Here is a 26,407-nt window from a genome sequence, read left to right as displayed (position 1 = left end):
GTAGGTAGGTAGGTAGGTAGGTAGGTAGATAGATAGATAGATAGATAGATAGATAGATAGATAGATAGATAGATAGATAGATAGATAGATAGACATACATAAGAAACACCAGGGTATAAGATGCACCTTAGTTTTGTGGAAGGAAAATAAGGAAAAATTCTGCCTATCAGATACCCATCTGGCTAGTGTCCTTAGTCTGATCAGCTTCAGCACATTATTTTATCCCCTTGTTAGAGCTTAAAAAAAACCTTATTCGGAGAGGGTAACAATGAAAGAGGTTCCAAGCCGGTAAGAGCTGGGAACATTGTTAGTACCCAATGTCGTTTGGCGGGACCCAGGGGAAGAGCCTTCTCTGTGGCGGCCCCAACCCTTTGGAACCAACTCCCCCCAGATATCAGGGTTGCCCCCACCCTCCTAGCCTTTCGTAAGCTCCTTAAAACCCACCTCTGTCGTCAGGCATGCGGGAATTGACATGTTCCCTCCCCCTAGGCCTATAAAATTTATGCATGGTACGCTAGTATGTATGATTGGTTTTAATTGTGGTATTTTTTAAAATTAACTTAAATATTAGATTTGTTTTAGATTGTATTGTTATTGCTGTGAGCCGCTCCGAGTCTGCGGAGAGGGGCGGCATACAAATCTGATTAAACTTAAACTTAAACTAATTAGGGCTGGAAAAAAATCTTTAAAAAAAGCTACATTCAGAGTATAAGATGCACCCAAATTTTAGCCTCTTTTAGGGAGGGAAAAGGTGCATCTTATGCTCTGAAAAATACGGTATATATACAATAAAATTACAGCAAATAAAGCCATTGTTTTCCATGGCCATGGAAGTGCACTGCCCCTTGGCCTTCTTCCCTGCAGTGTGCCTTTATGTACTGTATCCAACTTTAATGCCTCCCCCCCCCAGCCTAAAACTCTTCAAGCTCTCTATCTTCACTATTCCTCTCTTTTCTATCCTATCCTTCTGGAAAGGCCATGCCCAAAACTGTACACAGTACTTCAACTGTGATTGCAAGTCTGATAGTACAAATCTTCTAGGATAGAACATACATATCCTATTTTTATGCATGGCTGTGTCAAAGCCAATTAAAACAAAAGGTGGCCTAGAGATATAAGAAGCTAGATGGGTGAAATGTGTTTTATTAACATATGTGTCCAACATAATGACATCATAAATTCTTTGACCATATCCTATCATTTTTTTCCCTGTTTTTGTTTCTATTCTATACAATTTAATGGGAGTTAAATCATCCTATGACAAACAAGGATATTGCAAACTGCTATAATAGTATGATTGTAGTGCAGTTTTAGGAAATGACAAAGCAAGAGCTATTTCTGGAATGTCTACAAAGCTCAAATGTAAGAGTCCTATCAAATTACTCAAGGACATGATGAGAGCAATTTTATCTGATAAACTTATAATTTAACTGTGTGTGAAACTGGGATGTAGCACCTAGTTATTGAAACAATTTTTTTAACAACATAACCTTTAAATGGAAAATTGCTTCCTCTCTTTAAACCTGAGGACTTGATTCCTTTACCACTTTCAACTATTTCTTTTTGAGTAGCAAGCGCATTTCTGTGACCTAGGATTCCTGTATCTGCATTCTTCTCTCTTTCCAAAAAGACCCGAAAAATAAACAATGGATATAAAGGAATTCTTTTTTCAAGTAATTTATAAAATGCCTTTTAACTTGCTCACACTTTATGAAAAACATTATAGAGTGCTTGCCAAGAAACAATCCTATATAATCCTTTGAGTGTATTCTATCAACTTATCCTCTCATACGAACAATCACATTTAAAAATAGGAATAAAACATATTAAAACATTTAACATAAAACATATCTATTAAAACAGATGGGAAAGAAAAAACAACTCTGTTCTCTGATTTCACAAAAGAAAAAGCCCTGTCATTATGTGCTTCCACTACCTCATTTATACCTTAATCTATCTACTTCTTCTATCTATCTGTATCTATCTATCTCTATATCTATCTATCATCTGTCTCTGTCTCCATCTCTATTGTTATATATATGTAGGTCTTGGCATATTTGTGGTTTTTCCCGTGTAAGTTTCAGAGATTCCCTTCAGCTCTGTACCAGGGAAGATATATATATATGTATATCTCCAATATAATGAAGTCCTGGACCGTTAAGGAGAGCACATGGGAGGGAGAAGGGAGAGGACAGGGATGATGAACATGGAAGTAAGGTGAAGAAAGCCCCTCCCATTGGCTCCCTGCCAGAGGTAGATGGCACCCCCTGGTGGACTTGGGGCGAAGTGCCAGGATCATAGAAAGGGCGGGAAAGAAGAGCACATGGAAGGGTAGAGGGAGAGGGCAGGAATGATGGACAACACGGGAGTAGGGGGAAGAAAGGTCCCTTCCAATAACAAATGCTTTGACGTCTATAAATATCAGCTAGTTCATAAATAAAAACTAAGAAACAACTTTAGACATCTTTAAGAACTCTTGAAATAATCTTTGGACCTTAGGGAACACCTGCATAAAAATTGCAATACATATGAAAATATGAAAAAATATAAAAAGAGCAAAGCACATCAGCAGCTGATTTGCAGTGCATAAAAGTTTACACCATTTAAAAAAGTTTACACCATTAAGTGATAGCTTCATATTGCACATAATAATAATAATAATAATAATAATAATAATAATAATAATAATAATTTATTAGATTTGTATGACGCCCCTCTCCGAAAACTCGGGGCGGCAATTAAAAAAGTATGTTTATTTTTTCTTCAATCACAATCTTTCACAAATCTCTACCATCCACTGAAAGAACTGTTGAGAAACACTAATTTATATTCTTACTTCTATTCCTCTACCAGGAGATTTAACTACTGCATTGTAAGCGCACTAGAGTGCCTTCCGTCCCCTGTCCTATAGTCTCTCCTATACAGTATCTCGTATTTCTTCTCTACTATATCCTTTATAACCTTCATTGTGTATTATTGTGTATTGGACAAAATAAATAAATAAAATAAAATAAATAAAATTGTTGCTAATGGGATATTAGACAATATCATATGAGATACCATTGTAACTTTGCACAAACTGAAACTCTTCAAAACATGCAAGATGATTCATAACTGCACATCCTACTTGGACTAACAGATTAATAGAGTTGGAAGGGACTTTGTAGGTCATCTAGACCAGTGTTTCCCAACCAGTGTGCCGTGGCACACTAGTGTGCCGCGAAACATGGTCAGCTGTGCCGCGAAGCTCAGAGAGAGAAAGAAAACAAGAGAGAGAAAAAAAGAGAAAGAAAGAAAGCAAGAGAGAGAAAGAGCGAGTGAGTGAGAAAGAGAACAAGAGAGAAAGAAAGCAAGAGAGAGAGAGAACAAGAGAAAGAGAGAGAGCAAGAGAAAGAAAGAGGGAGGGAAGGAAGGAGAGAGAGAGAAAGACATAGAGGGAGGTAAGGAGGGAGAGAAAGAGAGCAAAAAAGAGATGAAGGAAGGAAGAGAAAGAAAGAGGGATGGAGAGAGAGAAAGGAAGAGGAAGGAAGGGAGATAATTTTTTTGTCCAAACCTTTTGTAGCCCCCCCCTCCGCTCAATGTGCCCCAGGGTTTCGTAAATGTAAAAAATGTGCCGCGGCTCAAAAAAGGTTGAAAATCAATGATCTAGACCAACCCCGCCACCCACCTGCCCAAGCAGAAGATCCTACATCATGGCAGTCCAGTCTCTTTTTGAAAGTTTATATATATAGAATAGCCCACTCCTCTCTGTGACAGCCTTTCAAATATTGGAACACTGCTATCATGTCTCCCCTGGTCCTTCTCTTCACTAGACTAGCCATGCCCAGTTCCTGCAACCGTTCATTGGTTATTCCAGACAAATTGGATGGGACAAGGCCACTTCAGTGATATTGCATTTTACACCAGTTGGAATCTCACCTCGTAGTATGTTTGTCATACAAAAGTAATTTCTGTATAGAAAAATCACGTCTTTTTAAAAAATGTTCTTATGTAGCCTTCTTTGGAACAGAGACTTCTATGTAGAATTTCCATGACATTTACTCATTACAAGGAGAGAGATCCCTATTGCAATAATTTACTTACAAGTAAATAGGAACACATCATCTTATATCTGCTGATAAAATAGAAGAGGCTATTAAAAACAAAGCAAATGTGCTAAGGATGCAAATGGCTGTAGAAATCATTTCTGAAAACCTGAGGATGTTTGAAGATGAGTGTTTCATGGGAGGATCTGTTTAGTTAGTACAAATAGCTGCCATTGCACATATTCATACACAGCTGTTACAAGTGAAACACCAACCCTCCTCCCCTTTCCTGTACCAACTAATTTTAGACTGCAAGTTCTTTAGCAAATCTCTATTTTCTTCATATAAATGCATGCAGAAGAAATGTATAAATAACATGTCAAATTATAAAAATCAATGTGTACTTGACATCTTTTAGTAATGAAAGGATTTAACAGCTGGCTACAGTTATGAAAGAAATACAGAACATAACAAAACATGCCAAGACATTGTTCTTATTGACTGCAGTCAACAAAGGTAGGCATTTTGTATTTTAGGCAGTTTAGGAAAAGAAAGGTTTCCCCAGTTTTCAAAAGTATTGGATTGCAACTCTCAGAATTACCAGCCAGCAATTCTAAATATTGAATTCTCAATTCCTTTAGATCACTATATAAAACAGCATGTACCAATTACGTAGCCACCCCAATTCGAAACAAAGCTACAGCTTTACACTCAGTAGGTTTCTGATTAAATTTTGAAACACTAGTGATTTTTGAAACCTGGAAGTTACATAATATGCAATATACCCAAAGCACGTGCTTGCACAGCTGTTAGGCCCATGGTAGACTTTCATTCAGGGTAAATCAACATTACTGTCTAACTATACTGCTGACTGGCTTGTCCAACTATAATCTACAGAGGCTCTCTGGTTTGTCCCAACAATAGATGAGATTAAAGAGAACAGCTTTTTTTATATCTACAACTTGGTTGTGAAAATCCTCCAAAGGAATCCCATCTCAATTTAAGAATTAACTTTCAGGAGGGGGAACATATGGTACATTTGCATTTGTTATATTGCATTAAATACTATTTATCTTAAAAAAACATATTAGTGGTCTGTGGGATTTAAAATTATGAATTTAGTGGTCCATGAGGTCTAAAAGATTGGTGACTCCTGGTTTAGAATCTACACTATCTCCTAAGACATCTTGTAACAGGGTTAGTGGCTGAATATAGAAATGACCCGTTTTTATCACTAGACTACTAAAGTGTTTCAAAATCATTATCCCACAAGTCATTTCTTTTATTTTCTTTCTCAAGTTCATTTATTTATTTGATTTGTATGTGATTATGCAGCCTATTTTAAAGTTAGGAAAAAAGCAATCAGAATATAACAGAGTTAGTAAAGAACATTTGGGAACGAATATTATTTAATACTTAATTCCTTGATTTTTATTCTATCAAAAGCAAACTCATTTTCTGTAAAAAGTTTCCCCTTTTGAACCGCCAATACCACATCTTGCAGGATATACATTTTACTATATAATTACACAAATTAAAACCAAGATATTATCACATCTATGCCTCTTCTTAAAAGCATGTTCTTTTAGGACAAAGATTTCATTATTCAACACAAATTTTCACATTTTCCCCCCCAGTCTTGAAAGTGATACTGTGATTATTATTCAGGACAAGAACCAAGCTTGGGTTACCAAATAAACACTAGGAGAGCAAAAGAGGAAGTTACACCTTTTAATAAATGAAGGACACTGGTCTCGTTTGTATCACTATGCTTCACTAGAAGGCCATAAAAGTGAATTCAGATATAAATGGTGCAACTCCTTCATTTATTAAAATACATGTACAGATACAGTATGCATGTATTTCTTTCAGTGTTTTTCAACCTTGGCAACATAAGCTGTATGGGGAATTCTGGGAATTGAAATCCACACATCTAAAAACTGCCAAGGTTCGAAAAACACCGTTTTAAAGGGCTGATGCTATGGTTGCTCAACTGGCAAAAGCACAACTCTATAGAATTGCAACCACAAAAAACCCCACCAGTAACGGGTTGCTACCAGTGCGGTAGGCGACTGCACACCAGTAGCAGCCGGCAGATTGTACAATTTGCACGCGACCACTCCAGTGGCAGTCCTATGGCCGCTGCCATCTTTTTTCTTCAGTTTTTCATATTTTTTGCTTCTTACGCATGCACAGAAGCAAAATCTCATGAGGGAACATACACGTGAGATTTCGGCGATGCCCAGAAACAAAAAATTGCCAAAATCTCTGAGGTGCACATCCCTTCGTGTGATTTCAGCACGTTTTTCCTTCCTGAGCATGCACAGAAACAGACAAGCTGGGGTGGCATGCGCATAGCGCAGACACAAAAGACAACTGAAGCTGTGTGTACAGCGGTAATTGTAATCCACCCCTGAAACCCACCAACATATACGTTCATTTATATTAGACACACTATAATCGTCTGGTTTGGTTCTGCAACCCAACAAGACCAACACCGATTTCAGAGGATCATCAGAACTGCAGAAAAAACAATTGCTGCCAACCACTGAGGACTTGTATACTGCAGAAATCAAAGAGGGCTGTGAAAATATTTACTGACCCCTCACATCCTAGACATAAACTGTTTCAACTCCTACCCTCAAAACGTCGCTATGGAGCATTGCACACCAAGACAACTAGACACAAGAACAATTTTCCCCCCAAATACCATCACTCTGCTAAACAAATAATTCCCTGAGTCATTTACTAAATCTGCACTATTATTTCTAATTTTTTCTCCTCATTCCTATCACCCATTTCCTCACATTTATGACTATATGACTGTAACTTGTTGCTTGTATCCTTAATATTTTTAATAATATTCTTTCCCCATTGCTTATTTGACCCCTATGACAAACATTAAGTGTTTTATCTCATGATTCTTGACAAATGTGCATTTTTATTTATGTACACTGAGAGCATGGGCACCAAAACAAATTCCTTGTGTGTCCAATCACACTTGGCCAATAAAGAATTCTATTCTATTCTATTCTATTAGCAACCCGCCCCTGAAACCCACCAAGATATACGTTCGTTTATATTAGACGCTCATTTATATTCTATTTGTATTCATTTATATTAGCCGCTCCAAAGGCTTCAGGAGGCTGTCCGGGTGGGAGAGGATGGGGGAGACAATGTTTCCCGCGTCTTGGGCTCTTCCCAAGTAAAGAGGACTAGAAAGTCCATAAACTCCACTCCGCTCCCGCGGCAACATATACTAAGTTTAAGAGTGAAGACCTGGTCGCGCCCCCAACTCAAGCACACACCGGTTGTCCCAGACCGGAGGAGGGGAAAAAGAGGCCAAGAAGCACAGCGCGCGCGCCCTATTCCGTCGCCCCTCCCCCCGCCGCTCTCGTTCCCGCCTGAGGTAAAAGCGCGCCGCCGCCATTGGCCCAGTTCGGGCGCGTTGGTTGGCGGGGAGGCGGCCTCACCTCGCGCTCGGGGGAGGCGGCGCGCGCCGAAGGGAAGGAGGGGTGGCGCGTGCGCGGGGCCGCCGAAGGTGGGGCCGCCGAGGGACGGAAGGACTGACGGACGGGCCGAGGGGAGGGAGGGAGGGGGAGGGAGACAGACAGGAAGACGGACAGGAAAGGCGCGCGGGCTTTTACATCCTTTCGAGCGGGCGGCGGCGGCGGTGGCCGCTGCTGCTGCTGCTGCTGCGGGGGCTTCCCGGAGCCACTCCTCGCCGTCGACCCGACGCCTCTGCCGGCGGGAGAAGCCACAACCCGGGTGAGCGAGGCGGGTGGAAGGAGAAGAAGAAGAAGGGGTTGTGTTTGTTTGTGTGTGTGTATGTGGTGTGTTGGGGGGTGTCAGGCTTCTTCGCCTGCCAGGCCTGAGGGCTTTTCTGTGGCGAGGCCGCCCGCCTGCTTAGGGCAGCGCCTCCTCGACCGACCGACCGGGGCGAGGCCGTCCTTATATCCCCCTACGGTGGAGCTGAGGCGGCCCCGCGTTCCTCCTGAGGCTTTGGCGGGCGTTTTGGGGGGGGGGCGGAGGGGGGGTTGACGGCTTGGGCACATTGTTGCGCGGACTCCCGAGGTGTGTGTGTGTGTGTAGGGGGGGAGGCAACAGCTTGCCGTGGCATTTGCCGCCTCTTCTCGGGGAGGCCCGGGACGGGGAATTGGGTTACCGGTGGCCGCTGCCCCTTTCTGAATAGAGCTGTCCAAAGTGAGTCTTTATCTTTTTTAAGCCCACGCTTCGGCAAAAACGGGCCTTTTCCTTTGTATGCTTCCTCCCCTCCTCTTGTTTTCGTTCCAAAAGTATTTTGCCCGGGATTCCTTGGGAAGAAGTTTTAAGTATATGGAGATGCAGTAGTTTGACTGGGAATACCTGTTTGCCTTGAATAGGTGAGGCTGGTTGGAGGTATATATAATGTGCCTCTAAAACTCCCAGGCTCTTGCGGCCTGTCTCTGCCTAAAGAGAGGTTTTTCTTTCTGCCTGTTTTGTTGCCCAAAGTTAGGCTTGGCCTCTTGTTTTTTTCTCTTCCACTTTTGGATTATTGAATGCTCTATGCACAGCATATTGTTTTATTATGTGTTGTAAGCCGCCTCGGAGTTGGGTGGCATAAAAGTCTAATAAATAAGTAAGTAAGCAAGCAAGCAAGCTGTAGTTTACTTTTTAAACTTTTTCACAGCTGCTACTTTTCTGATCCTGCTGCCTGATTGTACTTTCATTCCTTTTCCTTAAAAGTCACATGATGGGCCCCGAGTCTCGTTGTCATTGTCACAAGCAGCTGAAAGTCCATCTGGAATGTGTATTCTTTTCGCCAGGGAAAATTAAATATGACGATGTCTCATAAAGTTCAAACAAAGTTGAATAAATAGTTAATTTGTAGTCAGCTTCCGGTTATACGAAGTACAGTAGTGGGGTTTCAGAGCAGAAGCACTGAGACTGTGGTACGGTTTGTTTCTCGGTTGTTTGCGCTGTTTGTTTTCAAATGTTTTAAATATTTTCTCCTAGGAAACAAAAGTCTTGTTCCATAGAAGATGTAAGACCTGGAAGTTTAATCTAGTAATTACTTCTTTTGGACTTTCGTGGACAGCTTTGAAGGCTTTCTTAACTTGTAGTTTTGACCTCTTTGCAAAATTGTTAATAAAATAACCCAAAAGTGGAAGGGGGAAAAACAAGAGGCCAAGCCTAACTTTGGGCAAAATTGTTGATAAATTTTGAATAGAATAGAATTCTTTATTGGCCAAGTGTGATTGGACACACAAGGAATTTGTCTTGGTGCATATGCTCTCAGTGTACATAAAAGAAAAAGATACATCTGTCAAGAATCATGTGGTACAACACTTAATGATTGTCATAGGGGTCAAATAAGCAATGAAGAAACAATCAATATTAATAAAAATCTTAGGATACAAGCAACAGGTTACAGTCATACAATCCTAAGTGGGAGGAAAAGGATGATAGGAATGATGAGAAAAAACTAGTAGAAATAGAAGTGCAGACTTAGTAAAATGTTTGACAGTGTTCGGGGAATTATTTGTTTAGCAGAGTGATAGCGTTCGGGGGAAAACTGTTCTTGTGTCTAGTTGTCTTGTCTTTGATGTTGGTTGATAATTTGAGAGTCAAATGTATTGCCCCCAGAGTTATAGTTTGTAATGCAAGAACATGAATATGGACTAGAAGAAAGTATATAATATTGTACTTTGCTTTTATAAATGAGAAGCTGACTGGTGTCGAATGTTGTCAGGAATAATCTGGTAGCATATGTTAGTTATGTGCAGTTTCAGGAGAACTAGGTACCATAAATACAAACCTCTTTTGGAATTTAAAGAATTCTAGTTGGCAATCTCATGGACAATCTTGGTTTGTTTTTAGAAATACCCCACCTACTTTTTAGAATTTTCAGCTGTTTCAAACAAGGTATTGTATCCATAAGTTTACTGAAGACCTGATAAGGCAGTTGCATGAAGCATCATAATAGGAGCAGGTATATAATGCTGATTGACCCAGTGTAATAATTATACAGATAATTTTGATTAAAACAATTGTCAGTAATAGACATTATATATAGCAAATATAACCCACATGATAGTCACACTCTTTGTTTTGAATTAATTTAGTGTTGTGTAGCTGAAGAAAAGGGAACATTTGTGAAAAATTAGAGAGGATGTTATACTGTGTAAGGAAACATAGATCTTCCACATGTTCCTTTTGAGTGAAATAAGATATTCAGTCATCCTGTAGAATTATTATTTTTGTCCTATTCTGTTATCAAGCAAATAAATAATAGAGCCGAGGTGGCACAGCAGGTAGAGTGCTGTACTGCAGGCCACTGAAGCTGACTGTAGATCTGTAGGTCAGCGGTTCAAATCTCATCACCGGCTCAAGGTTCACTCAGCCTTCAATCCTTCCAAGGTGGGTAAAATGAGGACCCGGATTGTGTGGGGAATAGGCTGGCTCTGTTAAAAAGGGCTATTGCTAACATGTTGTAAGCTACTCTGAGTCTAAGGAGAAGGGCGGCATTAAAAAATCGAATAAATGAAATAAATAAATAAAATAAAATAAAAGCCAATATTGAGGAAAACTAAGATGGATTACCCAATGCCAAATTCTATTATTGTATTAATTGTCTCAAAAAATGGTTGAATTTTCAGTCTTCATTTTTTAAAAAAAAAATTATTGCTGTGCTCAGTTAAAATTACTGCTTTTTGTAAAATGTAAAGCTGCAATTTTTAATAAAATAATTATAAAACTCTTCATCTACTTTTTAAAAAGCCAATTAACTGGCTAACATGCCTTTTCTAAGCACTCAAAAAATTAATTAAGGTACTTTTGAAAAGTTAAAATCATTACTGAATAAGTTTATTCATCTCTTCTCCCATATATTTATTTAATATATTTATATTTCCCAATCTGATAAATTTTGTACCCCTTAAAAACATTTTAATCATGAACTTCAGAGTGGATGGTTACAACAGATAAGTTTTAAATATTAAGCTGAATAAAGCAGACTTCTATTCCTTTTATGGAATGGATTTGTATCTGGAATCTAGAGGATTTGGCTATCTTCAGGGGTTTTGAAAAAAACTTTTCCAGTAAAATGGGCATTTTTGAATGTTCCTTTTCAGAGTGAACATGCACATTGTCATGCTACACAATAGAAACATGGTGCAACTAAAGCAAACCGGACTATGTTTAAAAGAAAATTATTAGATCAGTTTTGTTGGAACACTTGGTGGTTAATCCAAATCTTATCCATGCGTGTAACCACAAGCCAAGCCAATCGTGCTAACTTGAATTTCATAGAGCAACTAGGAGAATAAGAAATACAATCCTGTACATGTAGTCCTCAATTTACAACAGTTCATTTAGTGAGCCTTCAAAGTTACATCGGCACTGGAGAGTGGCTTATTTTTGACACGGCCATTGCAACAGTCCTATGATCAGAATTCTTGACAACTGAGTCATATTCATAAGAATTGCAATGTCCCAGGGTCATGTGATCATCCTTTGAGTAAGCAACATCAATAGGAAAGCAAGATTCATTGAACTGCATCACTAACTTAACACTAACTTGCAATTGATTCACTTAATAACTGGGGCAGGAAATGTCATAAAATGGGGCAGGAATCAATTAACATGTTTCATTTAACAACAGAGATTTTGGGCTCAATTGTCATGGGTTGAGGACAACCTGTATATATTGTCCTGAATTTTCTTAAAAGTGGGGGTAGAATCCAAATGTTGCTTGAGACTTTTCGCGTAACAATTACATTACTTTCAATCTTGCCCATCTTGAAAGCAATTTAACTGGATGCAAGCAATGGCAGTTTTAAATTGTAAATAAGAATATACTGCATATAGTTTGCTATATTGTAGTTATAACTGGGTAGATGCAGAGGAAAATATTAATGGAATTGTTTGGTTCTGTTCATATAAGTTCTGTTAATAAGAGGCAAGATAAGTGGCATATAAACTGAGTGAATGAATAAATAAAGCAGTAAGCATTAATTTCAAATATTGTAAAACATTTCAGTTCAAACATTCCATGAAATGTCCAATGTGTGCATGTATTGTCAGCCTTAACGACCACATGGTTGACTTAATGACCACATGACAATTCCTTTGACAGACTTGTGTTTCATATTTAGAGTATTTATGTAGATAAGTGGGATAATCTTTGCAAGGCAGAATTGGTGTATGAAAGAAACTTTTATTTTGCTAATGACTTTTTTATCTGCACTTACTGCCTCACAACCTTTAACCCATTGTTTCAGCAGTTGTAATTCTGTATTTTGCCAAACAGAATTAGCGGTGGTCTGTGGACCACTGGTAGTCTGGGAAGAAAAAAAAAATTCTCCAGCAGAAAAATAATTTATTATATTGTACTAAATCAGGGGTCCTCAAATTATGGCCCTGGGCCAGATATGTGCAATGAACGCTTGTGTTACTGTACAGTCTCCCCCGTAGGAGTTTTGGCAACTCTTTTTCATAGTGGCTGCTTAGCTCCAGCAATTGCTTCCTCTTGGGGCCCTAAGGCAGTGATTTTCAACCTTTTTTGAGCTGCGGCACATTTTTTACATATACAAAATCATGGGGCACATTGAGCCGGGGGGGGGGGGGGGGGGGCTAAAAAAAGTTTGGACAAAAAAATCTCTGTCTCTCTCTCTTCCTCCCTTTTGCTCTATTTCTCTTCCTCTTTCTCTCTCTTCCTTCCCCTCTCTATCCATCCCTCTTTCTTTCTCTCTTCCTTCCTTCCTCTCTTTTTTGCTCTTTCTATCTCTCCCTCCTTCCCCGCCTATCTTTCTATCTCTCTCTTGCTTTCTTTCTTTCTCTCTCTCTCTCTCTCTTGCTTTCTTTCTCTTTCTCTTTCTCTCTTGCTTTCTCTCTCTCTCTCTTGCTTTCTTTCTCTTTCTCTCTTGCTTTCTCTCTCTCTCTCTTTCTCTCTCTCTTGCTTTCTTTCTCTCTCTTGCTGAGCTTCGCGGCACACTTGACCATGTCTTGCGGCACACTGGTTGAAAAACACTACCCTAAGGAACCCGAGCAGGCAGGAAAGGAGTGGCAGGTAGAGGCTGGCAAGCTGCCCATCAACATGAATGATATTGAGTTGGCCACGCCTATCCAGTCACATGACCAGATTGCCACGCCCATCCATCCATTCATTAGGCAGGTCATATTAGTGGTCCACGGGATTTAAAATTATGAATTTAGTGGTCCCTGGGATCCCAAAGATTGGTGACCCCTACCGTAGAGATCTGGATTTGGTCTTTTTACTGTACGTATATGTAAAAGAGAATGTGCATTAAGTTAGCAGCTTCATATTTTGCAAGTTTAATTTTTTTTAGGCCAGTTATTTATAACTCTACAAAATTAAGAGTTTGTCCATATCTGGTAAAATGTGTTTCTAATAAAATGAAACACTAAGATAGAATAGGTGATATTTATTAATATTTGTAATACGTTTCTTAAACCTGGGGCATTTTTGTATAGACTCACTAAAGTAGGAGTACAGCCTGGGTTTGAGACCTGAGCTCCACGCATCATTACTTACCCCAGCTCCAGCCCACCTAGCGGTTTGAAAACATGCAAATGCAAGTAGATTAATAGGTACCACTTTGATGGGAAAGTAACAGTATTCCAGGTGCCTTTGACATATAGCCATGCTGGCCACATGACCACAGAAATTGTCTTTGGACAACGCCTGCTCCCTTGGCCAAGAAACAAGAGATGAACACTGTGCCCTAGAGTCAAACACAACTGATGGCAAAACTTTTGCCTTTTTTTTCTTTACTAGAAAAAACAGGTTTTCCCTTACCTAGATACCTTCCACATATGCAAATACTACACAGTATTCACAAACAGCAAGCAGAAGGCTAAAGAATTATAGAATATTTAATGGTCTGAAGATAGTATATTTATGACAGTCTCTTAAATTCTGATATTTTAATTGCATTGAATGTGCTTGAATGGAAAACCTCTTACTTATCTGTGTCAGTTAATATATTTTAAATTTATAATAAATATCCTTTAGTTTTAGTATTGATTTGTGGCCACAAATGAGCCATATGACCAAACTTCTAATCTTTTTTCCCACTGTTTTTTCTTCCTCTTACAGTAATTAAATACAAACCTCTCCAAGTTGTTAATGGTGTTTAATGTTTAATGTTTTCTTTTTTAAAAAAATTGATATTCTTTGTATCCAGAATTGCTGGCAAATATTTTCCTGAATTATAAATGGACTAACCTCCTTTATTCAGTGAGAAATTGATAGTATTCCACTCATACTGCTATTTGCATAATATTTGGGTGGAACAAAATACAGTACCAAATGTTGATTTGCCACAAAATGTAGTGGAATTATAGGAACAGGGAAATATAATGATGTTGGAATATAAATCATGAATAGTAGAAAGAATATTTGTTATGAGTATACTTCACAATGATGGAATTTGTGATTGTTGAATTATTGGAAGGAACATGAGGGGAGTGGAGGAGTGGAAAAAGAATAAATAAAACTTCCAGTTTCCTTGCACTACAGTACAACTGCATCATTATCTCTTACTCTGTGAGATATAATCTAATTTGAATGAGGAAGAAGTTCATAGTTAAGGAGTTCTCCTTGAACTTGTACAGATAGCCTAAATTATACAAACACGTAAATTACTAGATAACAGTAGTAGCAAGTGAGGATTTTCATGAGCTTCTACTACTGTGATAGTTTATACTTGAAGAGAAACTTGGTTTCAGTGATACCTGTGCCAGTAACATCAGGTGTAGATTATTGCAACATCCCTATGTTGTTTGACTGCCCTTGGAATTGTTACAGACTTGTGACTGTTACAAAATGAAGCATGCAATGGGAGTGGCACCACCAAAAACCCCATATGCTGCCAGTTGCTTTCCAAGCCAAATCCAAAGTATTTGTTTAGGTACATAAAGGCCTTAAATAATTGCAGCGTCTTCTTGGTAAATTCAATTTTCAATGGAGCATGTTTTATAGGTCCTACCACAGATATATTAACACACAATAAAATACCTACCATATTGCTGATTAAGCTGCCCTCCCCTTATTTCAATTTTGGACTTACTTGAAATTTTGTATTTATTATTTTTATAAACAATCCAAGACAGCAAACATATCTAATATTCTAGCCTTCCAGAGTTTTAAGCAATTATTTTCAATATTATTTCAGAATTCTATATATTATATATGGTATGTAGCTTTGTAAGTCACACAGAGCTATTGAAATATACATTAATAAATATAATTGTATTAAGCAAATGTAATGGAATTAAATAAGATATGGCTCCTGCTGAAATTGATATTCTATACTGTCTTGAGGATCCATGAAGTAAATTTGAATACATATGGCTTGGTGGTTGGAGTCTGTCATTAGTTTTTATGTTCTTTGTAAAGCTTTGCATACAAATTTATTTAAAAAATATACACTATCACCTGACACTAAAAGCTTTACTTTTATCTTGGTTCAGCTATTTGATGTGTTTAAATGAGCTGCCTTCTGCAGCTGATATGTGACCCTGGGAAAAGACATGTTTGCTGCAAATGTTTCTGATAGCTGTTATTGTACGTTTGTGCCCCTGTTACTATGAGTCACATGTTGCCCTTTCAATACCCTACTTCATATTTTAGTTTCTGAAACAATAATTCTAAGCATGTATAGGCTGATACATTACTTTAGTTTAGGAACTCTACGTGAATAATCAGTTATAATTTCTGCACTTCTAGATATGGCTCGTGGTCAGCAGAAAATCCAGTCACAACAGAAAAATGCCAAAAAGCAAGCTGGACAGAAGAAGAAACAAGGCCATGATCAGAAGGCTGCAGCTAAAGCTGCTTTAATATATACATGCACCGTCTGTAGGGTAAGAACCTCTGAAACAAAACACTGAGCAATCTTTCTAGATTTTAAACCGGGTGTATGAAGTATAGCAGGGCAACATCCTTCTGTATGAAAGTTTGTATTGTATACATAATGGGTAAGGAAATTTTGCCTTAGAGCTGTTTTCCCTTAAGAGTAATATATTGGGGAAGCTTCTTTCAGAAGGTAGGATAGCTAGAATTTCCAAATAAGAACTATGTATTATTTGATCAATATATTATTATATTGATTAAATAAAATTATTAATATGGGACTTCCAAAATGTGCAATGAACATGAAATTGGAAGAAACATGTTAGTTAAAATACATAACATAGGTAGTTCTTGCTTTATGACCATCAGTTTAGTGGCCATTCAAAGTTATGACAGCACTGAAAAGGTGACTTCCAGCCAATCCTTGTACAGTACTTGTAACTGTTGCATGATGTTGCAGCATCCTTGTAGTCATCTGATCACCGTTGTTGACCTTTCCAGCTGACTTCCCTGATTCTAATCACAGGTTAGATAACCTCTCAAGGTGTTTTAATCTAGAAACCTCACCTAATCCAGAGGGCATGAATATTTATATAAATTATTATATTTCCCATTTAGTGATGATTGATTTGATAGGGGTAATGATAGAAACTTAATCTGTCAAAGGTTTGAGTTATTGACTCCTAGTTAATATTTATTTTTGTGGTCAGAGGATAGTAGAGAAGATAGATGTCAAGAAGGTTAAGCAATTCTAAATAATTTATCAGGAAAACTATTTAATTAAATAAATTTTCTTATAGTTCTCTGATGCCCAGCACTAAAAATACCTGGACTTTAATAAGGAATGTCAATTAAATATAAATAAAAGGAAGTGTGTGTGGAAAGGCACTTGTATGTGACCAAATTTGTAAGAGAATTAAAGTTGAACATGGGTAAATATATTAACAAAAAGATAATTTAAATAAAGAAAGAGATGGTAATATTCCAAAGGCCATTGACTGTGGATTGAGTCAAAGAAGCTAAAGGAATGTGGCAGATCTTAAGGATATGGGAAGAAGAAAGTGTTCTTGATTCTGTATGAACATTTCTGTTGCTTTGTTCTCTCCTTAATCAGACACAGATGCCAGATCCCAAGACCTTCAAGCAGCACTTTGAGAGCAAGCATCCCAAAACCCCTCTTCCTCCAGAATTAGCTGAAGTTCAGGCATAACGTTCACTGGTAATTTTGTACCATTTAAATTTTGAATTAATTTATCAGAAGTCCTAAATAATTTTGTCTCATTTTTATTTCATTTGTTATATTTCTGAAGGGTATAAAAATGGAGAGATAACTTTAATATAAAATCAACTGCTACTTGAGCTTTTTCGAGAAGTGGGGAATCTGTTGAATTTACAACTTGTGTAGTTAGGCTGTTGTTATCACCAAGCCTATTTGCAAAACTGCCAAAAACGACAGAAAGGATATGTTTATAATGTTCTCGTTTTGATTTAGCCAGTTCCATTAACAATTGTTTGTTTTGGTTAATTTTAAAATTGGATGACATTAAATCAGTGTTTTCCAAATTTGGAAACTTTAAGATGTAAGGACTTCAACTCCCAGTAGTCTGAGAAATTCTGAAAATTGAAATCTGCACCTCTTAAAATTGGCAAGTTTGAAAAAGACTGCGTTAAATTATTGCATACTATTAATCAATGACATAACAGTTCAATTAATGAATTTACTCTTGTATTTCAGGTGAATTCATGGAATCTATTGACTCTTCTATTGTCAGACATTACATAACAAATCTGCAGCTGCTTCTCTAACAAACTGTTGATCAGCAAAAAATGAAGGGGCTATAGAAACATTCATATTTTTATGCTGTTCCTCTTGGGCTTCATGTAAAGACAACTCTGTGTAATTGTACAGTTGTGCCCTACTTGGAAATCTGGAAATTGGTTCATTCTAAAGAAAAATTTACAGTTGTAATTATATTGATGTTCATATTGTGTAAAATAACTCATTTAATAAAATAGTACTTTGATTTTACAATATCACAGGTCAAATACTTGTAGAAATTCTATTTCCATGTTTTATTTGCCTTATAAAACTTCAACAAGTGAACTTCTCACCCTGCCAAAAATTAGATAGTTCACTTAGGGTAGATTCATTGCTGTTAATTAAGTCCATTAGAAACAAGGAAATAATTTCTCCATTCAATATACTTGCCTGAGCGCGATCATTTTCTTAAAAACAAACAAATGAAAAAATAAACCCACTGCTTTTGACTGAAGAATTGTGCACTTTCAGCTACTTAGGTTGGAGTGCCTATTCTGCCGGCCATTGTGCGATTTCACTCTTTATGCATAGGGGCACTTGTATCTTGGATTTATGCACTGGAGTCTCCTGCAGCAGCAGTGAATCATTATACTAAATGGTGGGGTATCAGAAGTATACTTGAACTGAACATTCTTCTTCTTTTTTAAACATGATCTGAGTGGTTCAGACTATAGCAACATGAAATAACTGCTTTCTGTTGTGAAGACCCTCTGTGTAACTTCTCACACCTGTAAGAAGTGGGCCACCTGGCAACCTTTCATATGTAAAAATGACTACTGTAAATGTTTCCCTATTTGAAAACTAAAATGGAAAAAGCTTATTTGATGGAATAGAATGGCACATGCCAAGAGAAATAATGGCTTTATTCATTGATTAGTTGGACCTGATTACATATAGCAGTGTCCATGTTAAAATTTCAATACCAGGCAGTGTTGCATTACGTTACAGATTTCCAAACTATGTTTGAGCAGGATTCTGATCTCAGGTGCAGTCTATAGGTTCTGCCCCAGGTGCTTTTCACTCAAACAGATAATTTGTGACGGGTTACTTATGTTACTGGTTTAACACTGACAGTAATATTAACCAAAGTTTGCTTTGTGCCTAGAACAGACGTCTTTGAAATCATTCTGTTAAGCCAGCACACATAATACACATTTGATGCATACAGAAAAAAATAATTGTGATCTATTTGTTTACTAATCTGATGTGTCAGTTAAGTTGATGCTATTTTCATTACCCTGGGGTAAACAATACCAGTTACACTGCTTACTTGCACACCTGACATTGGAATAAAGCTCTTGCTTTGTTTTCCTTTCTTACCTAATAAATGTCCTCATTGTAAAAATGACATGGGGGGGGGGGGTCCCACAGGCAAGAAATCTGCCTTTCAAACCAATAAGAGGTTTTAAAAAGCTGGAGTGGAACAGTGTTTTAAAAATAATTTGAGAGGTTATAAATTCACTAATTTTATTTTAGTTTGTTTAGGTGGAATTCCGGAAAAATGCTTTCAGGTGAATTGATTCCTCAAGCAGATACATGTAATACAGTGATACCTTGTCTTACAAACTTAATTGGTTCCGGGACGAGGTTCTTAAGGTGAAAAGTTTGTAAGACGAAACAATGTTTTCCATAGGAATCAATGGAAAAGCGATTAATGTGTGCAAGCCCAAAATTCAACCCTTTTGCCAGCTGAAGCGCCCGTTTTTGCGCTGCTGGGATTTCCCTGAGGCTCCCCTCCATGGGAAACCCCACCTCTGAACTTCTGTGTTTTTGCGATGCTGCAGGGGAATCCCAGCATCGCAAAAACGAGTGCTTCGCTGGCAACGGAAGTCCGAAGGTGGGGTTTCCCATGGAAGGGAGCCTCAGGGGAATCCCAGCAACGCAAAAACGGGTGCTTTGCTGGCAACGGAAGTCCGGAAGTGGGGCATCCCAGTGGCGGCGGTGGGTTTGTACGGTGAAAATAGTTTGTAAGAAGAGGCAAAAAAATCTTAAACCCCGGGTTTGTATCTTGAAAAGTTTGTATGATGAGGCGTTTGTAAGACTAGGTATCACTGTATTTTCTTTCAGACTTATTATCAACAAATAATGGGGATGGGAACAAAAAATAGGTTTCTATTAAATTAGTACAACTGACCCACTTATGCTGCAGACTGCATTTTTCTGAATTGCTGTTATAAGTAGCTTGTGCCTGTACACTGAGCAAGCTAAATCTTGATTTTATACGTTAATTAAACTGCTAAAGATAATTTGTTTCTAACCAGTCAAGGTCACCAGAAAATCCTGACATTTAACATATGGGAATGAATTGGATAGGTTGGAACTATCCATAATAAGAATAATTTAATTCTCTGTGTTGGTTAAAAGTATGGGTGTAAGGAATAAGTGAAAAAGTTTCCAAATCTTGTGAATAGAACCTGTTAACTCTGGATCAAAAGACACAATTGTGCATTGTAATGTGTCGGATTAAAATCTTTTTAAAAGCAAAAGTTGAAAATGTGATATTTCCTGCCTACCTAATGCAAGTGTCATTTCTTTAACCTTGATGCTAACTGAGCAGTTTTATTTCTTTGTTTAGCACAAGGAATGGAAATAACAGCAAAAGTTTCATTCGATTTGCATGTGTCATTCATAGATAAAACCAAGATAAGATTAGAGAAAATATGCACAAGGATTTTGCTGTTATGAACATTGTGTATTGGTAGTTAGCAAGCCAGCATGCATTTACGTAATTTGTTTAAACCATCATTTGTCATACTTAAAATGCACAAGATATAATGTGCCAAAATACACAGTACAGTAGTGCGTTTCCTTCCTGTGATATTGGCCACAGTCCTATTTCAAAGGCTAGTTTGAATGTGGATATTCCAAAACAATAATTCTTTTGAACATATCATTGAAAATGCTGCCTAACCTTACGGATCAGTGTTGGCAAAGAACGTTAGTAAAACATTTGGTTTAAATACTGGAACACTAAATACAAAATCTAATAGTTCAGACTTGATTGTTCTTGAAAAAATGTATCAGGCTACTTGAATTTCAAAACTGGATTATATCAAGTGAGACATTTTTCTTCAATCTGGCAGCATGTTATGTTTGGGGTTGTTGCTGTTGCTTTACTTATGTGGTGGTACAACTCTAGCATTAGAGTTGCAGAATTCTTGAGAAAGTAGGTGTGTGTGCAACATTTTTAAAAGTATGCATTTAAATGCAGTCATTTACAGAATGGTTACGTTTAAACTTTGGTCTTGTCTGAGTATGAACCAGAGTTCTGTAAGCAATAATTTTTAAAAAGTGGTGGACCATACATATCCATGGGGGATTAAAATATTTTGAAAAATGAGTTTGATTCGTTTTAATTTGTACCTCAGGAAAACTATAAAACCAAGATCATCCATGAACAACACTGTTACCTCTTAAATATATTCTTTTTCCTTGTTGTTTCAGTATCTTGTATAGTAACATGAAAACCAGATTGCTTTCATGAAATATATGTGCATGAGAAGAAGCTATTCCTTTTTTATGTCTTCACCAGCATCTCTTGGGGAAATTATGATTTTAAAAATTTACTGGCTGTACTTAGTATTACAATAGATGTAAGAAACTAGGCTTCATGTTTCTTCTACAGCTTATGCTAGTGCCGGGGTGTCAAACCTATGGGGTCAAAGCAGTGTTACGTAACTTATCGTGACTTCCCCCCCCCTTTGCTAAAATGTGTGGGCGTGGCCAATGCATGATGCATTCAGTTCATTGGCTGTGGCTTTGACAGCCCTGTGCTAGTGTTTGCAGCATGTTTTATGAAAGTGTTATGACCAGTGTTCCCTCTAATTTTTTGGGGGGGTGGGCGGAAAAGTATAGTGTCTGAGCGGCAGTCCCTTCGGGACTGGGCGGCACAGAAATAATAAATAAATAAATAAACAAACAAATAAATAAAAAACCCACCCTGTTTTGTGTCAGAGAATTTCAAAATAAAATACTGTACTGTGTGTCTATAACAGTGAGCTCATAATAGGGCAACTCTATCAATATCAAAATACCACTTAAATAGTTGAGCTAGTTTTAAACTAGATTTTGATTTTCTTTCTCTCTTCCTTACTCCCATTCTTTTTCTTTCTCTTTTCCTTCCTCTCTTTTTTCTATCTTTCTCTCACTTCCTCTCTTCCTCTCTCTCTCCTTCCCTTTCACTCTTTCCCTCTCGGCTTCTGGGCTGGTTTGGAAAACTCTGAGTTGATGATGATTTTTAAGTAAGCGATTGCTCACTGCTCAGCTTAGAGGGAACTATGGTTATGACTGATCTGCTATAGTAATAGTAGTGATCTGCTGTGTCCAATAATGCACCCTCTAAGTAAATATTTGCCACGTTGCTCTTCTAAATGTTTAATTTGGGAGGACTTTGTGTAAAATATATGTTTACAGTATTTCATTGATATATAACTGACCCCATCACCTTTCATAAGGCTGATCATCAAAAAAGTAATTTTCATACTTTATCCATGCCAGGTATAAATAGTTTCCTTTAGGCTTCCTAATATATGGAATTTATAATTTTATATGGAAAAAACAAGGTACTTCCAACTCTGTTAATAGCATCATACCAGTTTAAATCTGTGCTTTCCAATTGTGTTAGTGTTTCAAAACGTAGACTTCCCAGACAAAAAGTACATGCAATAGGTATTCTGGGGGATATAGTTCCAAGAACCTTTTAATTAATAGATAGGGATTTAGCAGACTTAAGAATTAACTGATAGGAACTTTGACCTGCATTTTAAGCAATATCATACTGCTGGGAAATAGTGGCTAGGATAATGTTATCCAACACAACTGCACAGTAGTAGCCCAGTTCTGAGAACCATTTTCCTGCTGGGTCTAAACACTACTGGCCACTAATTGCTTAGCAAGTCAGTTCCAATCCCATATGTCCCTGATGGTGGCATTTGTACATTGGGGTTTGTTTTTTTTTGCCTCTCCCCTTTGATTGCAATCCTCAACCTGAAGATTCAATTCAATTCAATTTATTAGATTTGTATGCCGCCCCTCTCCGTAGATGTTACATAAATACTGTGTAAATGTGGAAAATGATTACTAAGGAAGAAATCTATACCTTTAATGGTAAAAAGCCACATTAGTCTATGGCAGTGATGGCAAACCTTTTTTTTCTCGGGTGTCGAAAGTACGTGTACTATTGTGCATGCGCAAGTGCCCACACCCATAATTCAATGCCTGGGGATGGTGAAAATGGCCTTCCCGTCTCCCAGGAGACCCTCTGGAGGCCTGAAACAGTCCATTTCACAAACTAGTGGGCCTGATAGACCCAGTTTTTGCCCTCCCCAGGCTCTAGAGGCGAAAAAGCCGTCCCCCATCCCCCTGGAGACTCTCCAGAAGGCGAAAATCCCCTTCCAGAGCCTCCAGGTGAGCCAAAAATCAGTTGGCTAGCACACACATGCACACTGGAGCTGAGCTAGGGTAATGGCTCGCATGCCAGCAGATATGGCTCTGCATGCCACCTCTGGCAGCCAAGCCATAGGTTCGCCATCAGCAATTCGGGTAGCAATTTTTCTTAAGACATTTTCATAAACTGCCTGAAGCATGTTAGTTGGAAAGGATGCTATCAAGACTCCTGGGGGTTTTTCTAAGTGCTTTATTAAGGAAATGTGAACTACTCGTGGTGTGTGTGGAATCACTAGATGATGGATGGTTTCCTGAGCCTTAGAAAAGCAGTTTGCCAGGGCCCAGAAGCAGGCAGAGGTGCCTTTGTAGCAGGCACCCCAACATCTGACCCCACTGTTGCTGCAGTCTTCCAAGGATCTGCATTTTATTCCACCCTAACTGGTTCCTCAGACCCCTTGTCCTCTCTGCCTGTGGATATGGAAACAGCGTAGTAGTAAGGTCTGGTCTCCAGATAGGTCCATGACCGTCCAAGTTCTAGTGCAAGGAACTCCCATTTGACTGGAGAACCAGTCAGTTTGGCCCCAGACCCATTTATTTATTCAATTTTTATGCCACCCTTCTCCTTAGACTCAGGGCAGCTTACAACATGTTAGCAATAGCACTTTTTAACAGAGCCAACATATTGCCCCCACAATCCGGGTCCTCATTTTATCCACCTCGGAAGGATGGAAGGCTGAGTCAACCTTGAGTCGGTGATAAGATTTGAACCGCTGACCTGCAGATCTACAGTCAGCTTCAGTGGCTTGCAGTACAGCACTCTACCTGCTGCGCCACCCCGGCTCTTATTGTCTCCTCTGGTGCCTCTCGGTGACATTTACCCCTACTGCGGCTGGGTTTTGTCCTACAGAAGATAGTTGGCAATGACTTCCAGTGGAGGTGCAGGATATGATTGCCAATGCTTATTCCCAAGGGATTGTGATAGGCATGCAGTAGGGGCCACCTTGCCAAGCCAAGCCTGTCCAAATGCAGGAGGTTTGGTCCAATATGGATGAAGCTTACTCACACCACTCCCCTGGGATCAGTGAGGCTTATCTTCGGGGTGAGGGAAGCATTCCAGACAAAGACTTGTCTGATGACTGTTCTGTCGGGCTCTCTGGTAGACTCCTCCCAAAAATTCACAGGTACAAATTTCAGACACACACACGTTTGAAAATTCAAAACAATGTTCTTTATAATGAAAATTCACTTAACCTAAGCCCTCTTTTGGTATAGCAAAGAGCACTTGTCTCCAAACAAACTGGTAATTTGTACAAGTCCCTTATCAGTTCTGAGATACTTAGCTTGCAGCTATGAGGCAATTCACAGTCCTTCTTTCACAAAGTGAAACACACTTTGCTCTGGTTTAGTTTCAAAGCGGGGAAAAATCAGCACACAAAAGGTCAAAGTCAGTAAAGCAGTCACGAAACACAAGGATCAGATAATCCTCCACAATGGCCAAACCCACAGGCTGCTATTTATAGCAGCCTCACTAATTACCACAGCCCCACCCAACCACAGGTGGCCTCATTTTCTTTGATAATAATCTCTCAGTTGTTGTTGCCTATGCATCGCTCTCCGCATGCGTGGCTGTATCATTAACTCTTGTTCTGAATCCAAGGAGGAGCTAGATAATTGATCTCCTTCTGAGCTGTCTGCCCCACTCTCCTCCTCCCTGTCACTCATGTCTTCTTGGTCAGAGGAGCCTTCATCAGCAGATTCCACCGGGGGCAAAACAGGCCTGCAGCATGTGGATGTCTCCCCCACATCCACAGTCCTTGGGGCAGGAGCTGGGCCAGAGCGAACTACAACAATGACGAAGGTCTGATCCCTGACTAGCTAGTGTTCACAGGCTTCTTTAAACCAGCTCTATTTAAAACACTTCTCCACAAAGCTAAACTCAAGGTCAACATGGAGTGTCCTCAAAGTCTGGTAAATTCTCCGGGGGAGCAGCTTCCCTGCTCCCTGGAGGCCAGTAATGGCCTGTTTCCCAACTTTTGGTGGGCCCAGTCGGCTCGTGTTTTGCCCTCCCCGGGCTCCAAAAGCTTCGCTGGAGCCGGGGGAAGGTAAAAATGCCCTCCCCCATCCCTTCGGAGGCTCAACAACGCCCTCCCAGAGCCTCTGCAAATCAAAAATCGGCTGGCACACACATGCCCGCTGGAGCTGAGGTAGGGCAACTGCTCGGGATTTTTGAGAGGAGCCACTAATTTGAGGCTCCAGGACATTTTATTTATTTATTTATTTATTTATTTATTTATTTATTTATTTATTTATTTATTTATTTATTTATTTATTTATTTATTTATTTATTTATTTATTTATTTATTTATTTATTTATTTATTTATTTATTTATTTATTTATTTAGTCCAATACACAATGAGGGTTTTAGTGGGTATATATCAATATACACATAGTAAAATACATGATGAAGGTTATAGAGGAGATACTCATAGTAGAATACAGTATAACTAAGAAATAATAGAAAAGAAGATATAGGAATAGAATATATCAATGAAAGAATAGAAGAAGAGATATAGGAATAGAGGAAAGGTATAGGAGATATAGGAGAGCAATAGGACAGGGCACTCTCGTGCACTTGTACTCGCCCCTTACTGACCTCTTAGGAATCTGGATAGGTCAACCGTAGATAATCTAAGGGTAAAGTGTTGGGGGTTTGGGGATGACACTATGGAGTCCGGTAATGAGTTCCACGCTTCGACAACTCGGTTACTGAAGTCACATCGATACTCTTCCTGGGATCTCTGCCTGGTCCTGTAAGCTCTCAGATTATCTTCATTGGAGCCGTTGAGGATGATATCGCTCTAGTTCCTGATCTTCAAGACAGACTTCTTGGTCGCTATCACCTCATCCAGGAGGGTTTCCGAGTTGGCAGCACTCTCCATGTGACAAGACCTCTGACTTTTCCATACTGACAGGGTCATCCTCCAGCTGGATCCTTCTTTTCTTCCTAAAGTGAACTGATTCCATCAGGCCCAGGAGGTGATCCTTCCAGACTTCTGCCCCAACCTGTCACATCCATTGGAGGAGCACTAGCATACATTGGATGTCTAGAGGGCCCTCTGGATTTATATTCCACAAACTGCTTCCTTCTGGAAAACCGAGGCATTGTGGCTTTTCAACCAGCCTCCATGGGTTGCAAGGTCACACTCCAAACTGTCAGTCACTGGCTGAAAGGCCTGAATCGCCCAGGCCTATGGGAGCCAATCCAGGCTGGTTTCCTGCAAGTTAACTGCACATTTCACCCATATCACAACCACTTCTAT

General features: G+C 38.9%; 1 protein-coding gene across 3 annotated transcripts; it reads left to right on the top strand.

Annotated features, from left to right (window-relative positions):
* Positions 1-7,540: 7,540 nt before the first annotated feature.
* ZNF706 (zinc finger protein 706) lies at positions 7,541-21,041 on the top strand. 3 transcript variants are annotated; one of them, XR_011558752.1, is made up of 5 exons: positions 7,541-7,793; positions 15,757-15,893; positions 16,997-17,101; positions 17,618-19,239; positions 19,747-21,041. XR_011558752.1 is itself a non-coding variant. In XM_070748147.1 (4 exons), exons 2-3 carry the CDS (start codon positions 15,759-15,761, stop codon positions 17,090-17,092), a joined length of 231 nt encoding a protein of 76 aa, XP_070604248.1. In that variant the 5' UTR covers positions 7,619-7,793; positions 15,757-15,758; the 3' UTR covers positions 17,093-17,101; positions 17,618-20,187. The 3 variants fall into 3 exon arrangements, 1 of the variants encoding a protein (XP_070604248.1); XR_011558751.1 differs by having other exon boundaries at positions 7,619-7,793; positions 17,618-19,412; positions 19,539-21,041; XM_070748147.1 differs by having other exon boundaries at positions 7,619-7,793; positions 17,618-20,187.
* Positions 21,042-26,407: the final 5,366 nt, after the last annotated feature.

The sequence above is a fragment of the Erythrolamprus reginae genome, chromosome 3, assembly GCF_031021105.1.
Source record: "Erythrolamprus reginae isolate rEryReg1 chromosome 3, rEryReg1.hap1, whole genome shotgun sequence".
Taxonomy (NCBI): Eukaryota; Metazoa; Chordata; class Lepidosauria; order Squamata; family Dipsadidae; genus Erythrolamprus; species Erythrolamprus reginae.
This window is presented reverse-complemented; position numbering and strand designations above follow the sequence as displayed.